Source organism: Watersipora subatra, chromosome 1 (genome assembly GCF_963576615.1).
Source record: "Watersipora subatra chromosome 1, tzWatSuba1.1, whole genome shotgun sequence".
Lineage (NCBI taxonomy): Eukaryota > Metazoa > Bryozoa > Gymnolaemata > Cheilostomatida > Watersiporidae > Watersipora > Watersipora subatra.
In genome coordinates, this window is record NC_088708.1 from 69,379,046 (window position 1) to 69,399,544 (window position 20,499).

General features: G+C 36.2%; 2 protein-coding genes across 2 annotated transcripts; one reads left to right on the forward strand and one right to left on the reverse strand.

Moving 5' to 3' along the window:
* Positions 1 to 76: 76 nt before the first annotated feature.
* Positions 77 to 1,024, reverse strand: LOC137410666 (protein chibby homolog 1-like). The gene is made up of 3 exons (XM_068096128.1): positions 699 to 1,024; positions 309 to 424; positions 77 to 213 (listed from the first exon to the last, which is right to left on the reverse strand). The coding sequence occupies exons 1-3, from the start codon at positions 892 to 894 to the stop codon at positions 115 to 117; spliced, it is 411 nt and encodes a 136-aa protein (XP_067952229.1). The 5' UTR covers positions 895 to 1,024; the 3' UTR covers positions 77 to 114.
* Positions 1,025 to 1,230: 206 nt separating this feature from the next.
* LOC137390862 (protein FAM227A-like) lies at positions 1,231 to 18,110 on the forward strand. The gene is made up of 16 exons (XM_068077180.1): positions 1,231 to 1,369; positions 7,117 to 7,293; positions 7,854 to 7,883; positions 8,260 to 8,313; positions 9,839 to 9,891; positions 10,169 to 10,231; positions 11,360 to 11,473; positions 11,773 to 11,838; positions 11,950 to 12,090; positions 12,323 to 12,449; positions 12,578 to 12,676; positions 13,142 to 13,396; positions 14,157 to 14,353; positions 14,583 to 14,818; positions 15,375 to 15,525; positions 17,952 to 18,110. Exons 1-16 carry the CDS (start codon positions 1,231 to 1,233, stop codon positions 18,060 to 18,062), a joined length of 2,013 nt encoding a protein of 670 aa, XP_067933281.1. The 3' UTR covers positions 18,063 to 18,110.
* The last annotated feature ends 2,389 nt before the right edge of the window (positions 18,111 to 20,499 follow it).

Sequence of the window (20,499 nt, forward strand, 5' to 3'; positions counted from 1 at the left end):
AGTGTAGTATCTACCTTGTAACATTGCATATAACAGAAGACAACAGCTGATGGTAATATGTTTTACGCAGATATAAAACTACATTTAATATTTGAAATCTGCTTCTCCTTGAATCTAGCTTCTAGATTTCAGGGCACTTTTGTTGCGAACCATGTTCTTCAAGTCTTCAATTTCTTTGTTCTGTAAATGTTGTTCTGCTGTACTTTTGGTTAACTACAAGAGCATGAAGATAATCAATGAATTGCGCTGTCTTCGGTTTGTATTTTTATTGTATTATGTTGGTAAAAGTCAAACATTAATTTGCTTACCATATCAAGCAAGATATCCAGCTTAAGCCGCAACAGATTGTTTTCTTCCTTCAGCTTCTCATTTGCTTTTTTAATGCTACTAAGTTCTCTGTGTGTGGCACCGCTACCCCCACTTTCTAAAACCGCATTTCAATACATGTTATTTAACTACATTTCTCTAAAGGCTCATCACTAAATAATAAAAAGATACACGCACAGCACCAAACCATAAACAAGCACAATAAAACAGATGGTGAGACTAATTCTCGTTATGCATAGTCTTAATTTAAAACAATGCATTCTCTTGCGAAACGTGGTCTCGCAGGCTGAAGCACTTTCTTAACCATTCTTTGAAACGGCTCTCAACTCTTTATAGAACCAGTCACTAGCCTGACATTAAAAGCGACTAACCAGAAACCCATTCTTTGCCATCAAAGTACACTTTATTTCCATCCAAATTTATGCGTATTTTGTGACCAGTATCATCTGCGCTGAGCTCTCTTTGCAATGTCTCTCTGTCTAAATTTTGCAAAGTAGAAAGTGATGCAGCTTTTCTCGGACCTGGCTTTTTTGGTGAAAATTTGTTACCGAACGGACCAAATGGCATATTTCAAGCTTTATTTTCAAAGTTTAAATGCTGTTGTTTATAGCATAGAATATTAATTTGACGGAAAATACCACAAAATATTAATTTGACTACTCGATGAATGCTACTTGAAAGTCTCAAACAAGTTTTAGAATCTTAACCGGATGTTTACTACAAACTATGCAGAAAAATAAGCTTCGCATTTTTGTACCGTACAAGACTTGCTAATTTCATCTAAATCATATTTAAGATTTTAATTTAATTTTTAATTATTATATTTTTAGTAAACACTGTAAAGCTATGTGAGATTATGTCATTTGCTGCAAAGCAAAGTGTTACCATAACGATCGTTTAAAAATGGCCACCAACATGGCTGTTCGGAATTATAACGCTATTGCTTCCCCTATGCACTTATTTGAAGACGGGGAGCTTTTAACTAGAGAAGAATTAAGGAAAAGAAAAGAAGAGGCTTTAATAAAACAAGAAAAAAAGTCACGTTAGTACATTTTTTATAAACCTTATCATGTGGTATAAACATAATTATAAGAAATTGTCATTGAACTAACTTACTTTTTTGAGCTTTCAGGCTTAGTGCGTGACGAAATGATTGTGACAATTTATGAAAAGCAAGTTTGCAAACTTAATACAGAAAAGTGCATCTCAAATATGCTCAATTCAATAACCTAATTTCCTTGGTTCCTTGATAACTCTTCCTTGGTAGCTGGGAGAGTTTACCAAAGCTCTGTAGAAGGAGATACTGTAGGTTGTTATCGGTGGATATGGAAAATTTACGTTATGCATAACTGTTGTTTGTTTATATTTTATAGCTGAAACATAAATTACTATAACGAACGTTGAGACAGTATATTTTTCATATCAGTTCAATATAACAGCTACAACAGGAGTGACCAACCTTTTAATCACACCATAACAATATTATCAACAGCTGGCAAGCCAAGCTAGAAAAGCAGAAAAAAGCCACATAAACTAGTAAGCTATAATTACATTACACTAAAAATAAGCTATGAAAAGCTTGACAAAAAAGACAATAATATTTCAACACTCCCACTAGGTTACTGGTTTTGTAATATCAAGTAAATCCCATCAGGTTTAGTAATTTTGTGAATCTCTCACGTGGTATCGCATTAGTCAGGATGTCAGCTACTATCCTATCAGTAGGGCAATACTCTAAACTAATCTGCTTGTTTACTACAGCTTCTCTCGTAAATTGAAATTTGATGTCTATAGGTTTTATGCAGCCATGTCTATTAGAATTTTGTGCGATTTTTATGGCGGCTTGATTGTCAACCATCATCTTGGTTGGTTCAGCAGACGCTGATAGACCAATATCGGTGATGAGTTTATTCAGCCACATTGCTTCTTTAGTACCATGGAAGAGTGAAATATATTTAGATTCAGCTGTAGACACTGCTACCACGCTCTGCCTTTTGCTTAACCAGCTGATCGGCGCACCAGATAGTAAGAATATGTTTCCAGATGTAGAGTGTCGATCATCCAGATCTCCTGCCCAGTTAGCATCAGTGTAGCCAACCACTTTGTTATTACTAGATTGGTGATATGTGATTTTGATGTCGAGTGATCCCTTGAGGTAGCGTAATATGTGTTTTGCTGCTGTTAGATAAGCCTCTGTTGGGGCCGCACAGTATTTAGAGACTGCTCCCACTGCATGAGAAATGTCTGGACGAGTTGCTATAATTAAATATAAGAGACTTCCCACTATAGCTTGGTAGCTCTCCAGTTGCACAGGCTTGCTAACACTATCATTCTTTACAAGCTTAACATTCACATCGGCTGGTGTTGACCCCGGTTTTGCATCTTCCATGCCAAATGTTTTAGAACCTGTAGAATATAGTGGTTTTAATGTAAACTAAGAGTTTCCTCCTCTTGTTTAATGTTGATGCCCAAGCAGTAATGCAACTTTTCAAGATCATTTTCAAACGTGTTGCCAAATTTTGTTTGACCAAGTTCATCTCTTGTTCAGTGTCAATCATGATGAGATCATCAACATACACAGCTACAATTGTTTTAACACTATCATTATCTCGAACACAAACACAGGAATCTGCGCCAGATCGTCTGAAATTGATTGATTTGAGATATTCATCCAAGACAGTGTTCCAACATCTTGGTTATTGCTTAAGTCCGTACAGCCGATTTTCGAAGTTTGCATACTAGGTCGCCCTGTTGTGGTTCAATGAATCCTTCAGGTTGAGTCATATAGATATCCTTTTTTAGTACTCTGTTCAAGAATGCAGTGACAACATCCATCTGATATATACTCATTTTGCGCTGTAGAGCATATGCCAACAGAGTACGAATAGATGTAAATTTGACAACTGGTGCAAATGGTGCAAATGTTTCTTCATAATCTATTCCAGCCTTTTGTGTACATCCTTTGGCGACTAAGCGCCCCTTAAACCTGTCTACAGTTCCATCAGCAGCGAGTTTGGCTTTAAACACCTATTTAGATCCTATTGGCGTTCTACCTGGAGGTAATGGTACAAGATCCCATGTATGATTTTCTATCAGAGATTGGTATTCAGAACTCAAATATGCTCAGTTCAATAACCTAATTTCCTTGGTTCCTTGATAACTCTTCCTTGGTAGCTGAGAGAGTTTACCAAGGCTTTGTAGAAGGAGATATTGTAGGTTGTTATCGGTAGATATGAAAAATTTATGTTATGCATAACTAATCTAAATCTAAATATACACACAGCATCAATGTTAATTATGCTTTGTCATTCTATTTTGACTATGTTTAGTTTATGCACTTTCGCTTAGCTTGTGTGAACTAATTTGATTATTACTGGTTCAGGTACAAGTGAAGCTGTTGAGCTATTGCAAGCAATACTGATATTTACTAGTAAAGGTTATTTCTTTATTCCATAAGTCAAACAATTAAAATACACAACTAACAAAATTCTAAACAACAATCTTAATGACAATACATTTAAATAGCTAATGAATGTTACTCTTACCCTTACTCGAATTCTTACTCTACCCTTACTCGAACGGTCGTCCATGCTTGTTTGCTCAGTCCTGTACGACTTTGAGTTTCAACAGTCTAACGAGATTCATGACAGTCTATAGGTAAAAAGTTTTGACTGGTCGTGAGAAAAAAGTAACTCAATAGGCCAAAGAGAGAGAGGCTCCTCAGCAGGCAGAGGGAGAATGCCTAAGCAGGCCCTCGAGAAAAAGAGAGGCTGATTCATTGGAGCTGTTACTTTTTATAGTTGTCTAGCAAGTGGGAAAGCTAGCCTGTAGAGATTAGGTTTCGTGTTAAGAATCGATCCTTTATGTCAGATGTGTGAAGATATTTTGTTGGTGTAAGTCTTCAGCTAGTGTACGTGATGTAGACATGTAGGGTGAGGTTTGTGACATACTCCTGGTATCTAGGTCTTGTCTGACAGAAGATAACAGATCTATATACTTGTATTCATTTAATTCGTCTCCAATGTTTCTTTGATGATTTTCTAGCAGGGTGGCTGACTCATGTTCTATGATGGCTGACTCATGTTCTATGATTGATTCCTCCCATTTTGAAATTTTTGACGTTCTGTAATTACTGGATCTTTTGATGTCTTGGGTGTTTTGCTGCTTGTAAGTATTGTATTCTGGTCTTGTAGCCTGGCTTCACTCCTTATTTGTATCTTGTTTGAGTTATATTTGTATACAACAAGTTTCAACATACTACTGCCAAACTACTTTGTAATTGACAAGTGTTTATTGTGATAAAAAATTAATTTACTGTTTGTCGCATAAGGTTTTGCAACTACATGGGAGACTATCTAGAACCTGCTACCTTGCTAGGTTGGGCATTGACTAGTTGAAATTGCTCAACGCTATCGCAGGAGCTATCGCACCTGATCTAACCCGCAATAAGCTAGGTGAAAATATTACTAGTTGTCGCTAGCTAGTAAAATATTTGTCAGATTGAAAACAAGTGGTAAGCTCAACTCAACTGTGATTGAAATAAAGATTTTAATGCGCAATTTGTCTTCAATACACTAAGAACAATTGATTCACTGGTGTTTTTGCAAACTTGCTAGTCTAATGTATTACATTATATAACAATCATAATAATAACATGTTATCAAACTAAATGTTGACAAGAAGGAAATCGCAAGCGCAATTTGCTGCGCTGCTGAAATCAGCTAGAATCCCAAAGAATGTTTCGGGTTTCCCAGGTTAGTTGTTCTGACCTGATTTCTAAAAATACCAACACCAGCTCAACATCATGCTGTGCTAACAACCAATAATAATAACAGTAGTTAGCTTATCTTGTAAATTGCATTCGTGGGCCTCTCTGACCTCCTGACCTTACCTGAACTCCTGACCAGTAGTGTGATAACGACCTGTCTCCGCCTGGTTTACCACCATTTCAATAAAAACATCAATAAAAATGCTAATCCCAGAACCAAGCACGAGCGAAGCGATTGTTTGGGAGCTTTATGATAAATGCATATGTGCAAACAACTCACGAAAATTATTCATCAACGGCCGTCGCAAACCCTTGTACCGAAATATCATCCACAAATTTAACCATTTTTCAATGTAATCGTTTAAGTATAATAGCGATACAAAACACATATAAACCTATTTAAATATGTTACCGAGTCTTTGAAATTTGTAGACATTATCCTAAACCTTACCCATCTGATCGGATTATACATAAATAAACATATTAATTTGGCCTAAAATCGCGATTAAAACTTTGACAAGCCTTTTTTAATTAAAATTAAGACTGGCCAATGAAACGCCGATAAAGCCGTGCGACAGAGAGTAGAACCACAGGTTGTGCGCATTTCACGAGAAAATCATGCACGTTTCACCAGTCTATGGCATTGTCCAATTGCCGAAGGTTTCTGTAACTAACGTAGAAGTACTGAAAAGTAATCGTTTCCTTTTTGCCGATTTTAAAGTAACTGAAATTTTGAACACTTATAATGAGTACTTTGGTATTCCAACTGATGTCCAAAGCAGTGAAAGTAAAGGAAATGACGATGATATTTTTCTAACGATTTTTATAAGATTATTACAATGTTTAATTGTAAGAATAATTATTCGATTTTATAAGATTTAATTATAAGAATAATCATTCGAATTTACAAGATCGTAGTATACAGTGACCGATGTTGGGCAATATGTTACTGTTATTATTTTTTCTAAATAGTTTTGTTAAATAGTTTTTCTAAAAATTTAGATAAATATCACAACTTCTTGATATTGGTTGCTATGACGTTTTGAAATGTAAACAAAATTGTGCATTGGTTTTCTATTATTACTGTATTCCTATATTAATAATATTGGTTATATTAATAATATCAGTGCATTTTACTTCTAATATTGCATTTCTCTTATTGTAGGGGAGAGATATAAACATATAATCTTTTCCTTTCATTATTTCTGTTTGTTGTACATAATAACACCCACACCCAGTACATTACAGCTACCATTGCAGCTATCATTGCAGTTATCCTATTGCACTGCAGTGCCATTTGACTGCTAATATTGCATTTCTCAACCATCAGTACCGTTTCTTTTTTTCAATATCACTTTGGTCGTAGGCTGTATGACATGAGAATTTCTAGTATATATAGTATATATATAAGTATGTATATTAGTATTCCGAAGCATTAAACGTATTTTATGTGGCTTTAACCTTCTTCTTGTAAGATCTGTCAACCTTAAATGATGGCTTTATTGGTGTGACTGTTAGTTGGGCAGTACATCGAAGATTTGTCTTATCAATGCTATAAAGCAGTTTGTTTATAAAACTTATTGGCTCTAACAATGAGAAGTTTTTCATAGACCTATTAACTATACTTAATGGTTATAGTTATAGTATAGTTAATAGGTCTATGAGTTTTCTACTCAACCTTCACTGCGGCAGCTACCCATTATTTAATATTATTTAGCTAAACCTTGGTGGGGTGAGCAAACCAACTTACTTTTAGAATTTTATAGTCCTTGAAGCTTGTTAGCAAAATGTACTTGCTGTTGATACATTCCACTAATTGTTAAAAATATATAGTATTTGTTAATAACACAAAGCCTTTACTGTTAACACAATCTAGTTGTATTTTAGTGGATTGTTAAATGTGATATAGTTATTATTCAAAATGTCTCACTTTTTGAAATTAATGATTATGTTTTTACTTCATAACACACTTTTTATCAGCTCTCTCAGCCTATTCCATCAACGTATCATATAATATGTAGCCTTCTTGGTTGGTACCATGGCCCAAGTGAACGAGCGAATCGGTGAACTAGATAGAAGCTTGCAAGACTACACGCAGTTAGTATTCGACTCTAGAATGAGTGAAAATGATGAAACCGCTATTGTCCTACCTTTCTCTCCAGGCAGCAGCCTCGCTTCTGCCAAGCAAAGGCGTAAAGGTAATCCATTCACTAGCTTAGCATTCGCTTCTTGACATACTTTAGTCTAGCAATATTTTACCCGCGCCTATAAATGTTTCTAGCAAAGTTATCAAAAAAGCTATAAGCAGTTGCATAACTGTGATAAATAAGTGTAACCACTGTTAGGCTCTCAACTAGGAATATCAGCGCATACACATCTATATTTTATGTATACATTCACACGTGCATGCTATCGTACTGTATGTCTGCATTCATGCAATATGTCATCATATATGTATGCATGCTCATGCATATACGGTATATGCATACTGTATATGCATGAGCACGCATACGTCAATTAACAGTGTACACGCTGTTAACTGACCTCCTGAAGTGTTGATAAGATGAGAGTTCACATGTAGAGTTTTGTTTACAGCAGTCAAACTTTGGTAGATCATAATCTTAGTAGCCTTTGTCCTTAAAGACTTATTAGGAATACATGACTCTCATGAGGTGGGGTGCTCAGCCTTTTTTTTAGGGCTAAAGTGTTAAATACTAATAAACTATGTTGAATATCTTCTCTCCTTGTGTCTTATCAGTGAAATCAGAAGCAGAGCAGGCTAATGAAGGTAAGTATACACTGGTGATAGCAAGTGTTGAATATTGTCTTATTTCCTCCTTCGTAGTTTATATCCTGTGTTTGTTAGCTATAGAGATATTCTCTATCTGATTGCTTCCCTTCCCACTCCTCTTGTTATGCCGTAGTTCACCAAATCTTTATTTATTTATTCAAATGGTATCTTCTGATTGTCACTATCTTGTTTTATTATTTTATGCCTCCATCAGTTTACCCACCAGAGACTCTTCCTGCAGCAAGTATGCTCTCTTTCTGCTCAAGCTGCTTCTTCTTTCGTACGCTTCTTTGTTTGTGTTCAAGGAACTTCAATCTGATGCTTTCCGTTGGTAGTTAAGCTTGTAAAGTTCTCTATTTTTTATGCTTTGTAGAGCGAGAAGCTGCAGAAATAAAAGCATTTAGTGGGATTTACTCTATCCATTCAGGTAATATTTGTCGAGCATTTATCTAAAAAATTTTAATTTTTTGTTAGGGTTAAATTAATCGACATTGTTATTGTCCTAGTTAAACTGTAAAAAATCATTTTGTAAGTATTATAAAGGTTTTATACTACTTTATATATATATAGGTTTTTGTATGTGAATTAAATCTTCTTAAATCGTTATGCCGCAGAAGTATTTCTATTTTGCAAAAGAGTTTATAAAAAAATACTGTTTTTAGGCAGCTACATTAGTGATAATATATAAATTGTTTTAGATGTTTGCTTAATTGTGCTATTATTAATCTATATATATTTCTCAAAGTTTGTCCGTTTGTAGGATTGATTGTCCGGCTATAGCAATTATTAAAATAGTTGTAGCTGGACAACAATGCAGACGTAAAGTCATGGCCTACCGCCTTTACAAGCCTATCTTATTAAGCAGCTTACTAAAAAATTTTATTGGCAATGTGCCTGGCTAACAGTTTGAAAGTTACAGTTGTTTGACAAAGTTTTAAAACCTTTACAGTTGTTTTTATTTTTCTCCCAATTTATTTCAACTACACAAAATACTTCTCTCATGATATGTAATTTGAAAGTTAGAATGGTAAAGATTGTTATAGGTTAAATACAAATTAAATTTTCTGTTCAAAGCCTTTTTATAACCTGGGCAAAGTTGGGAGGCACAGCTAGTCATGAATAAAAACAAACTAATTCCTAGTTATTAAAAATGTATTAAAGTAGGCATATTATTTGCCTACCCTATTATTGTGGAATATGTATAGTTTGTTTTAGCAAAAATAATATTTATCACACATTTAACAGAGTTGTATCATATATTGAACGTGTTTTATTTAATGCAGTTTTCTAATGATTAAGCTGGATAGAAATATGAAGCACCGATCAAGGTCAAGGTCAAGTAGTATAAAGTCTTGCTCTAGTTTTCAAGTTGTTTAAATGAAATTCAATTTTGAGACTTGCATGACTAATTAGGTAGATGCAATTTTATTACTTCGCATCATTCTGTGGATATTTGGAAACAAGTATTTTACTTTATACAAATATCTATCATACAGAGGAGCCTTCCAGCCTCTTGTACTCTGGTCCACCAGGTAATGCCTTCATCCGCTGTTTATACTGAATATCTGTTTCTTGTATGTTTCAATTATTCTCGCACGTTTAACGCAAGGTTTTCATTAAACATTTGTCCATTTTAGAGTTGCTGTCTTTTTCTCACACCGCCTTCGTCTGTTTTATACACCTTTAATTATCTGGGGCATGACCTGTTTTTTTACGTGTATTATTTTACATCCTGTTGACATGCGGAGCCTACATGTCTAACGGAAAAGCTAAACGTACAAAGGTCTTCCGTAAATGTTCTGTACATACATGTACACGTACTTATTCAGAATGACACCTTTCGCTTTCTGGTTTTTCTCTCACCATATTAGATGTGCTGCTGGCTGAAAGTACACAAGCATATATTATTGACGTCTCTGTGGTGCTATAAGAATGTGTCTCTGTTATTGTAGCGGTCGGGCAGGCCCCAGAGCGCATAAAGAATGTGCATAAGATTACGATGAGGGTAAGTGAATTTACTGTCTGACTTTCAAACAGTTTTGTTGTCAATATGAGCCTATGAAGCACTTGTGAGCATTATAACCTGTAGACAGTTACTGGTGGAGAGCTAGAGAAGGTCTGCATTTCTACTTGAGGTCAAAACCTATTCTATAATGCTCACAACAACTTTCAGATTGAAACAATGTACAAACATTAAAAGGATTTTGTAGGAACCTTGATGTACTAAGCTTATTCAGAGAGTTAGTAACAAACACATGTAACTAGTTAGTGAATATTTTTAGCAAAAGAAAAAAGAACGAAAGAAAAGTGCAGAGTCAAGTGGAGTAAAACCTAAATTTGTTGAGGTGAGATATTTGCTTCACACGCTGTTAAGGTATTATCTGCAGCCAGCAGCCACCACCAACTGCAGCCCTGTAGCATGAGCCATTACAAGGGAATCTGGTAGATAAATGGCTTTCCTTTGCATGCTATGTGTATAATAGTGCTTCACTAGGTGTGCAGAAGGCAGATTATACTGCATGTCCGCAATCTAATAGGATCGTTAATTTTGCGATTTACTGAATTTTGAGCCAGACGTAGCTAGAGGCGGAACGAAACACGAGGCATCTCGAGTATCGACCTGTCTCGTCCCGGATCGATCTCTTCTCAATGTAACTATCGCCAAACTCGAGACAGGAAATTAGCTGTTAAAGCAAAAGAAAATAAAGTTGCAAGAAATAAAGTAAGACCTATTTAATAGATGGACAAATATACATGTGCAAAGTAATATGTTTATAATAGTTCTTATCAATCACGCTCAAAATTCTCAGAAATATATAACTTCGCTATTTTAGAGCAGTTTGTGTCACTTTTGTTTACAAAAAATACATGCATATCGCTATTAAAATGTATTTAAATCGTTTACACCAGGTGAAAATCCAATTTAAAAAGAGGTTTATCAATTTCATATATAAAGTGCGCTAGTCCTGTGTAGCGAAATTATTACCAAATGTTCATTATTGTACTGTCTCAAGTCTCGAGTTTCTACAAGACAGTGTCTCGAGTTTCGTCTTGAACTTGAAAAACCTGTCTTGTTCCACTTCCAGACATAGCCACTGTTGTCTTCATGCCTATTCTGTTATCGCACATAGACACTGTATCATTCGCGTCATTTAATAGCTACTCTTTTAGTTACTACAACTGTTGTATGCATGTCCTATCTCTACAATGACATATAGATTATCATTTTACTTGACATACCATGTAATAATTACACTTCAACTGTTGCTTTTTTATGTTCTGCCACAAGAATTATAAGATGTGTGTTCATATCAATTTATGATTCTCTAGTTATGTACGCATACGTTAGTGCTAGCTCATGATCACTTTGTCTGTCACCACATCACCTTATGATTATAACTTCTGTTCTTGCATATCCTCCTATGTTCATGTCAGTCAAAGCTTGGATAGTCTAGATGTTGTACAATTTATAGCTGTTTACTTTCCCTGGCTACCACTCCACTGCACTTACTCCTCTCCCCCACAATATCACCACATCTGAGATGCTTAATAAAGCCATACGTGCTCAGCAGAGAGATCGACACAAGGTGGGTGGGCTGCATACCTTTCAATAGCTCAGCAAGTCACATCTAACCAGTTTGCTTTTCAGTTATATCCAAGTTTTGCAAACTTTGTAGTTGTCTTCTCATAAAGATTGCTTGTTCAACAACCAGTAGTAACTGTAAAAACTTTGTTAAGATTATATGCTAAGAATATATTTTGAGATGCTCCAAATTTTTAATGCTAAATCAATATAAATTTTTACTGGTAACGTACACTTTTTTATGTACACGATGAAAAAAGTGTACATTTGAATAAACTATCTCTCAGTTTGAATATCTTTCAGGTATTGGCATATGATGAAGAGTACAATAGGGCTGTATATTCTCACATGTCCCAGGCTATTTTACAGGTAGGAATCTTTTTAACCATTACTCCAGTAATTAATTATTACACTTGTTTTCATATTTTCATAGAGGCTCGCTATGAAAGAAAACACTAATGGTGCATTTCTCTATTATAGGACATCTATTGGTGGATCTTTTTGGAAAAGTTTTCCACACAGAAAAATGCTCAACCACTCTTTTTTAATCGTGTTTCACACAATTATGTGAAGTTTCTTACTCATATCCAGCCATACCAATACAAGGAAGCCATCTTAAATGTAAGTGAAGCATCATACTCTCATGCCAATGGCTGAACCTCCGTGGTAATCACACAACAGGGCACCTGTGTTCCCTTGCCATTTTCAATACATGTTATATAAGCTTCATTGAAAGTTTTTACTAGTTCCAAGCATTATTAGCAATCTCATTATTTGGAGTTTGTTTCAATACTTATCATAAGCAGACAAATCTAAATTGTTTCACTTTTATTTGGATGTCATTGTTTTGTAGTGTTACCCAGAGCTCATGTCACAGTCCGTGTATGTAGCTTTTACTGAGACATTCCCCGACTCCTACAAACAATTTGGAGATGATTTTAAAGAGTTTCTTTTGTGCACAGTCTATGAATGGATGACAGGTTGGGCTTCTGCCTGTCAAACAATAATCTTGCTTTTTGGCACCATTTTATTTACTTTAATCATAAAAATTGTTTTTTAAAAACTAGTTTCGTTTTTATTCATTAGATTATTGACTGTATGCATGCAGGTATAATACTTGCTCCAAGGCAGTTTCTTAAATGGAGCCCGGAGCTAGAACCTGCTGGAAAGAAGCGAGAGGCTGCCATGGGAAAGGCTCAGTCAAAGGGTATGCAGCTTGAAATACCATGAGATTTTCAGACACCATCCTAATTCTATCAGGCAATATTCAAGTATTTCCTTCTGATCATGATGAACTTAGAGATCTTTAATAAATTATGTATAATATCGATACAAAACACATATAAACCTATTTAAATATGTTACCAAGTCTTTGAAATTTGTAGACAATATCTTGAACCTCACCCATCTGATTGGATTATACATAAATGGACAGATTAATTTGGCCTAAAATCGCCATTAAAACTTGACAAGCCTTTTTTAATCAAAATTAAGACCGGGTCAACGAAACGCCGATAAGGTCGTGCGACAGAGAGTAGAACCATTAAGTCGTGCACATTTTATGGGAAAAACGTGCACATTTCACCAGTCTATAGCATTGTCCAATTGCCGAAGGTTTCTGTAATTAGGTTTCTGTGCTTTCTAGAGTTTAATAATAGTATTGTTATTTTAGTTGAGGCCAAGAAAGCAGCTGCTGCGGATGATTGGTTAGCAACCATTGATGCGATGAGCGGCAGTATTCAAAAGAGCTCCAAAAAATATGGTTCTGAAATAAGTCTCGCTAGTCGAGCGACGTCTCACAATACAATTAGAAGTAAACATAACAGAGGGCCAGGCTCTGAATCCTCCCGCTCAGAGGACACGACTCACATGATTGACTCAGTAGCTGAGGCCCAACCATCCCGATCCAAATACCCTCGGCCTCCCGGTAAACTATACATTGTTTGTTCATACTTTAAGATTTGAGCTTTTTAGCTTCAGCCACTTTGTAACTTTGAGTTTTAAACTGTTCTAAGCTGTTGATTAGCTTGGAATAATTAAGATATTAAGATGATCTGCCAAGTTTGAAAAGCTTGTAACCCTTTACAGACCTTGTAAAGGGTTTGGAAATGGTCTGTAAATAGTGGGTAAATGGTCTGTAAAGGGTCTGTAATCGGTCTGTGAATGGTCTGTAAAGGGTCTGTAAAGGGTCTGTAAAGGGTCTGTAAAGGGTCTGTAATTGGTCTGTGAATGGCCTGTAAATGATCTATAATTGGTCTGTAAAGAGTCTGTAAAGGGTCTGTAAAGGGTCTGTAATTGGTCTTTGAATGGTCTGTAAATGGTCTGTGAATGGTCTGTAAAGGGTCTGTAAATGGTTTGTAAAATGTGTAGTACCTACTGAATTATGAGTAGGTTAATTAAAACATCTCATGAATCAGTTTTTGCGGCCTGTTGAGTCAGCGTTAATTTCTGCTATCTAGTGAAATGTAGTTGGCTTTGATCTTCTGGTTATACGCATTGAGTTTAAACTGTATGGTAAGTCACATGGTTTGAAAGAAATTTATTTGGCCAATTGAAAAGCAGTACTTATTTGTAGCTCTTTCCTTGTATTATACTTGTAGAAAGCAGCCATCATTATAATTGTTGCACTGCTTCTAAGATTTATTAGATGTGATTATTTCTACTTCGGCCTCTTCATTCCATCACAGGGGCTTCTAAAGTACTAACTCCTGTACAAGAGACCATAACTGGGAGGCTGTCGGAGCCTACTGATCTGCACGCTGCCTTGGATGGCATCGAGGAAGAGCGTAGCACTGTATTTACCAGAATAGCTTCTAAAGCACAAGAAAAAAGCTTTTCTAAAAGAAGAATAAAATCCCGAAGCCAGCCTTCATCCGTTAGAGAGGTGGTTGAATTTATGTATAAGCTTTTGCCAATCATATAGCTATTTAATTTCACTGCAAACTTGTTTTTCATTAAAACATAAAAATATCCAAAATATAATTATTGCGAGTTTGGCATATCCTAGCTTGCATCATAATTAGTGTTTTGTCTGAGCTTCTTGCACAGGGCAGCGTTCATTTTATTATGTGGCATTGCAACTGATGAGTTTACAATGCGGAGACATGTTGCAGTCACATCCGGCTTGCAAAGGACCAGATATGGTGAAATCACTGTTTGATGTTCGGGGAGTCTGTCCTCTTGTTTCGCACTACATGAAGTCACAGAACATGGAAACGGATGCAGGCAAAAAGATTAATGTAACGAGATCGGAACTGAAGAACCTGCCTCCTCTAGATGCTCCTACTTACAGAGATGTCATTAAGGACACTTTTAAAACTATCAAGAATATTGAGAAAGGCATTCATAAGTAAGCTTCGCTTTGCATTGCAGGCTGCTTGTTTATCACAACCTTCACTCTTGTTGTGGTAAGACTTGTTTGTGGATGTAGCTGGCCAAGGCTGCTCTGGTTCTTATGCCATGTGCAGCTGTATCACTTGAGGTTTTTTAGTTTTTTTCAGTATAATGCTTCTGGTCTCTTCACCTCTGTTTTATCATGCACTATCTTACATTATCACAGATTGTACACACCGAGGTAAGGCTTCTCTATTGTATTGTATATAACTGCGGCAAAATATATTATAGTTTAGTTGAGTTTGCATGTGTTTGTGTTTTGCATTTCATGAGTAAAGAGTTGTCCTCACTTGACCGCTGACTGTCAATCAGTAGTGAAACTGACTATGTGAGCGGACACTAATGCTAGTCCTATAGCCTATCTTACATGAGCTGCTAGTGAAGTCGGTCAGTAGTACATGTAGCTAGTTAAAGCCCTGTATCCTCTACCTTCCATCTTCTTTTTCTGTTCTTCCATTAAACCATTTAACAGAAAGAGGGCTCAATATTGAATGGACTATCTCTGTCTACAGGCATATAAAGGCAGATATGACTCAGCACAGCCGCTTCGTCATACAGCAGAACAAACGAGCTAAGTCTTTTAGAGAAACTCAGGCTAATCTTCTCAATGATACAAAGGAGGTTCAAAGACTGAGCAACCTCCTCATTCTAGAGAATAATGCGGTATGAAATAATTTGTTTCTTTTTACATTAATGCTATAATATGCTTTTTCTTAAATTTTAGCTGCACCTTAATATGCAGTTCAACTAGTAAATTTGCAGCATGAGTTGACCATTGGTGAATTATCATTTGTAGCCAACATCCGTGTCTGCACCAAAGTGAAATGGTTTGTAATTATAAATGGTCTGCGTTTTTTCTTTTCTTCCTGCTGAGCATAAATGGCTGTCTGTGTGACTTCCACATTTCTACTCTCAATCTTCTTTCCACCCTGAAGCTTTCGCTGATGCTTATAAAACACATCTGCATGCTAGCTGAATATAACAGTTCCTTTTACGTAAGAAAACGATCGACAAACCAGGAAATGACTGCTTTAAAATGGAGGATTTAGACACCTCTGCTTAGTTAAATAAACTATTAAGCATTTATTGCTTTTATTGAACTTGACCTATTTTATTCTCTTACATACAACAAATGTGTACATTAAGCATTCAGCTAAATCAGCATTTTATATTACCATCATGCGTCCTTGCGAGATCTGTTTTAAGCTGTCAAAAGATTATAACTTCATATAGTGAATTACTCTCTGTGGCAGATAAAGTATGTTGTTTGGTTTTAAGATTCTGATCCAGTTGTTACAGTATTGCCTCACGCGGAATAGTGAATATATGAAAAATGAGATAGATGAAGTTAAGTTTTATCTTAACGAATCTTGAATTAAATAAGATCATGTTTATAGCATGAGTGCATTAAATTCTTTTGCATTTGTCACTCTGATATATTGAGTCTGTATTGTTTTATGTCTCTATAGCTATGCTGGCCCTTTTCTATTACATCTATATATAAATCTCAAAGTTTGTCATCTGTCGTCTGTCTGTCGTTCGTCTGTCGTTTGGTCTGTCTGTCCAACTATAGCTGGTTAGTATCTAGCAATGACAAATCCGTAATGCAGAGGACTTGATCTCGGAACTTGCCGTTCATCTTATGACATGCAATGGATTCATTGGACGATATGAGTCGTTATTTGGGTTAAAATAAGCATAGTACTCTGTATTGTGCAATGTCACTAAAGCTTGCTCTCACGGCTCTTATTAGTAAGTTTGGCAATACGGATACTATCTTACTCAAATTAGCCATTGGCAATATGCCAGTCTAATGGCAAGTGGCAGGCAACTACATTACCTCTCATTGTTTATACATAGGTTTTTAATACTCATGCAAGGCCAGGCATTTGGCCAGTAGTACTATATAAACCATTCAAAAGTAGACCTCTCCGATCTGTTTTTATGTTGGATCATAACAAAGGGATTTTAAGGTGGTTCTGTCTCTAGTTTTCAAATTTTTCTAAAACAGCAGATTGGCAGTCACACTTTCTTCTGTCTCACAAGCCTTCCTTATGGCACCTCTGCTGCCTTCGTATGTGTTTATCTATTCTCTTTGTTCATTTGTTGTTGTGGACTCGTCTATTTGCTCTATCTGTGTTATTAGTTGCATCTGGTGGTAGCGAGGTGATGCATCCGTATTAAATGTGATAGCTAGTCGGAATATTGAACCAGCACTTGCGCAGAAATGGCTGCTGTATGTAAGGCACTTTTCAAAGATGAAAATTACATAATCGACCTCGTAACGTTGCTTATCAGTATAGAAAGCCGTGAAATGCCAGTGACATGACTTCTTTATATTTGTGGATGCTTAGCGTTAGGTACAAGAGGCGCTTGCTATTTATAGAGAGGAAATTGTACTTTTCAAGGAACTATGAAGGGCATCAAGTGTTTTACATAAATAACTCATATCTAACTAAAGCTAACTATAGCCTTCTCTTCAATTATCACTCTATATGATTAGAGTAAAACATCAGTATTTGCAATACTGAATTAGTTTTAAGGTCAAGGTTAAATGACACTACTTATGGTCGCTTAATTATGGCTTGGAATCAATGAATGGCCCTCAGTTCTATAGCAAAGCCTTATTTAGCAATCTTGAAAATAATTCATTTTTTGTGGTGACATTCTGTCACATTTCTCCCTACATCCATTCATGCTGACACGCTTATCTGACCAGAGTTATTTTAGGCAGCTAATACATTCTTGTAGCCTTGTTTCTCTAGCATCATTGCAGGACATTTCTCCTCTACAGAATGATACGGTAAAAATAAAGCTCAAATCGTTTACTCTATAAATAAAAAATATGCTTGGTAAACAGAAAATGCATGCTAAAATAGTTGTGATCCAAGTCAAGATAGTGACACATATAAAATGACGATGTAAACTCATGTACAACATCTAGCATATATTTATGACAAACCTACAAACCCCATTTCAGTATTCTATAGTACTACTTGCTACCACAGACGCATGTGATTTATGGTTACAACAGGTTTTTGGCCATCTGTATCTCTACTGGCAGCAAAGCCTATTTCTTTTTTATACAGGACCGAGAAGTGACAGAAAAAGGCGCCGCAAAGGATACTTCCAAGTTGGACAGACAATTCGATCTGGCCTTGCAGCGAGCTGCTGAGAGCAAAGCAGTCAAGTTTTTATAGCTGTCAGATCTCACTACCACCCTTCAGCGGGTGAAGCCAGCCTCTGAAGCTCGCTATTAGTGACTGCAGATGAATCCTAATTTCTCTGATGAAGTTAGTCTCGATGCTATCGTGGCATTGACACTATCTTATATAACAATGTAATAACTTATATTTTATTATGTATTTTCCAATAAATCTGATGATTTGATTTTATATAATTATGACGCGCCAGAGATGCATGCCTGGTAATGAACGCAGCCAGAAGAGAACAAAATTTCTCATGCTTCTGGCATACCAACCTCTCTCTTCCTTATGAATTGTTGATTATCTCCACCTGCCTAAGTTTTGTAAAACAAAATTAAAATTTATAATGTTTATAACAAGTTTTTATTGTTTTCAGGAGCCTAAAATAATGGAAAACTCGATATTTTTCGACTGATTTTGCAACATTTTTATATGAATGTTGCGTTTCTAAGTATTCCACGAGGAGTCATGCGTGATTGACAGAAGCGTAATCTATACATGTTTAAGAATCTCATGTTTCAGCAAGTTGTCAAAAAATGTTGCGGAAAATAATTAAATTAAAGAATTTTTTCACACCTGCTGTTATTTAAGATTTTAGATTACTCCATTTCAGTTAAGATATAGTTGTACTTGCAAGCAGCATACGTGGAGTGGTGTAGCCTGTGCTACCATGCTTTTGAGCCCAAGCTGCATCAAAACAAAAGTGTGCATAGTAAGAGGATTTGTCTTATATCGTCTGTTTCCTTTACAGATATGCATGAAACAAGTTTATTTGGTATTCCCTCGAGTGAAATGTATTAAAGTGTAGGTTCAAAATGTGAGCCAAGAAGATTCGAGATTAAATGAAAAACACCAGGCTGTAGGTACGAGTTTGGGTAGACATGATTTTATTAATTGCATGTAGACACCCAAGTGTAATTGCCAATTGGTTTACACCAGACACAGTTTGTATAATTCATAAGAGTCACATGTGTAGAAACTCACTCTAATATATAAAGTACATTTCCGAGCAATGATTGAGTGTGCTACATATTGTGAAGAACATTTTGCTCAAAAGCAGTGGATATGTAGAATAATGTATATGTGCCATCTGCTGCCTATACTATACTGTCTAAACTATACAGCGTATTTATCTGTGATTTGCCGACTTGTTGAGTGTGATCTCTACTTGTTTATTGTAAGCAGGATACTCAAGTGCTTAGCGCTGTTGAGCCCTATGAACTTGCTGAGGTGTCACTGAGTCTAATAGTAAGGAGTGCTTGACAGATGGAGAGACATCTAACAGATAGTAGACATAATTTGAACCTTCAGACTTCTTTATACAATACTTCACATTGACACCACACTTGAGCATCTATCTATATATATATTTCTCAGAGTATGTCCGTATGTATGTCATATGTATGCCTGCATTCCGGCTATAACTATTATTAGAATAACTGTAGCTGGACAACAATGCTGACACAATGTCATGGAGTACCGTCATTGGAAGCCTAGCAGCTTACTGCAATTTTCCATTAGCAATGTGCCAGGCTAACAGCTTAAAAGTTAAAGTTGTTTAACAAAGTTTTAAAACCTTTACAGTTGTTATCATTTTTCTCTTAATTTATTTAAACTACACGAAACACTTCTCTCATGATATGATGTTTGAAAGTTAGAATAGTAAATGTTGTTATATGTTAAATACAAATCAATTTTCTGTCCAGACTTTTTTATTACCTGGCCAACGCGGGGTAGCACAGCTAGTAATTTCATAAAGATCCATTTGTAGTTGGTTTTTGCTCTAAATCACTGGCTGTTTCACCAACTCAATACGGTGTCCAGAAGCAACAACAAAAACAACAAACTTCGAGTACCAGGCAACTGTAATCTATGTTAATAAATCCCATTTCGTTAGTGTGTGTGTCTGCCTGTCTACATGTGTGCGTGTGTGTGTGTGCATGTGCGTGTGTATGTGCGTGTCTGCATGCGTGTGTGTGCATGTGCGTGTCTGTATGTGCGTGTCTGCATGCGTGTGTCTGCATGTGCGTGCGTGTGTGTGTCTGCCTGTCTACATGTGTGCATGTGTGTGTGCATGTGCGTGTCTGTATGTGCGTGTGTGTGTGCATGTGCGTGTCTGTATGTGCGTGTCTGCATGCGTGTGTCTGCATGTGCGTGCGTGTGTGTGTGCCTGTCCATCTGTGGGTATATGTCTTCCTGTGTGTCTCTTACACTGCGTAAATGCTGTGAGTTTCCAAATTTGTTTCTGATTTGTGCTTATGCTCCGTGCATCCTGTCAGGTTGCTAAAATTACTGGGTTTCAAAACTTTATCTGGCTCGTGAAAACCAGCTTCTTAAACTCTCACTAGCGGGCATCTGGTTGAAAATGGAAGAAATCTCGAGTTTACAGCAATTACTGGAAAAAACTTGATTTGTTTAACAGTTCTTCTCC

Coding starts and splice junctions, on each gene's coding strand:
- LOC137410666 (XM_068096128.1), bottom strand. CDS start 894: ATGCCATTTGGTCCGTTCGGTAACAAATTTTCACCAAAAAAGCCAGGT. Junction 425..698: donor TGGCAAAGAATGGGTTTCTG/GTTAGTCGCTTT, acceptor ATGCGGTTTTAG/AAAGTGGGGGTAGCGGTGCC. Junction 214..308: donor TGGATATCTTGCTTGATATG/GTAAGCAAATTA, acceptor ATGCTCTTGTAG/TTAACCAAAAGTACAGCAGA.
- LOC137390862 (XM_068077180.1), top strand. CDS start 1,231: ATGGCCACCAACATGGCTGTTCGGAATTATAACGCTATTGCTTCCCCT. Junction 11,474..11,772: donor AGCAGAGAGATCGACACAAG/GTGGGTGGGCTG, acceptor AATATCTTTCAG/GTATTGGCATATGATGAAGA. Junction 15,526..17,951: donor TCATTCTAGAGAATAATGCG/GTATGAAATAAT, acceptor TTTTTTATACAG/GACCGAGAAGTGACAGAAAA.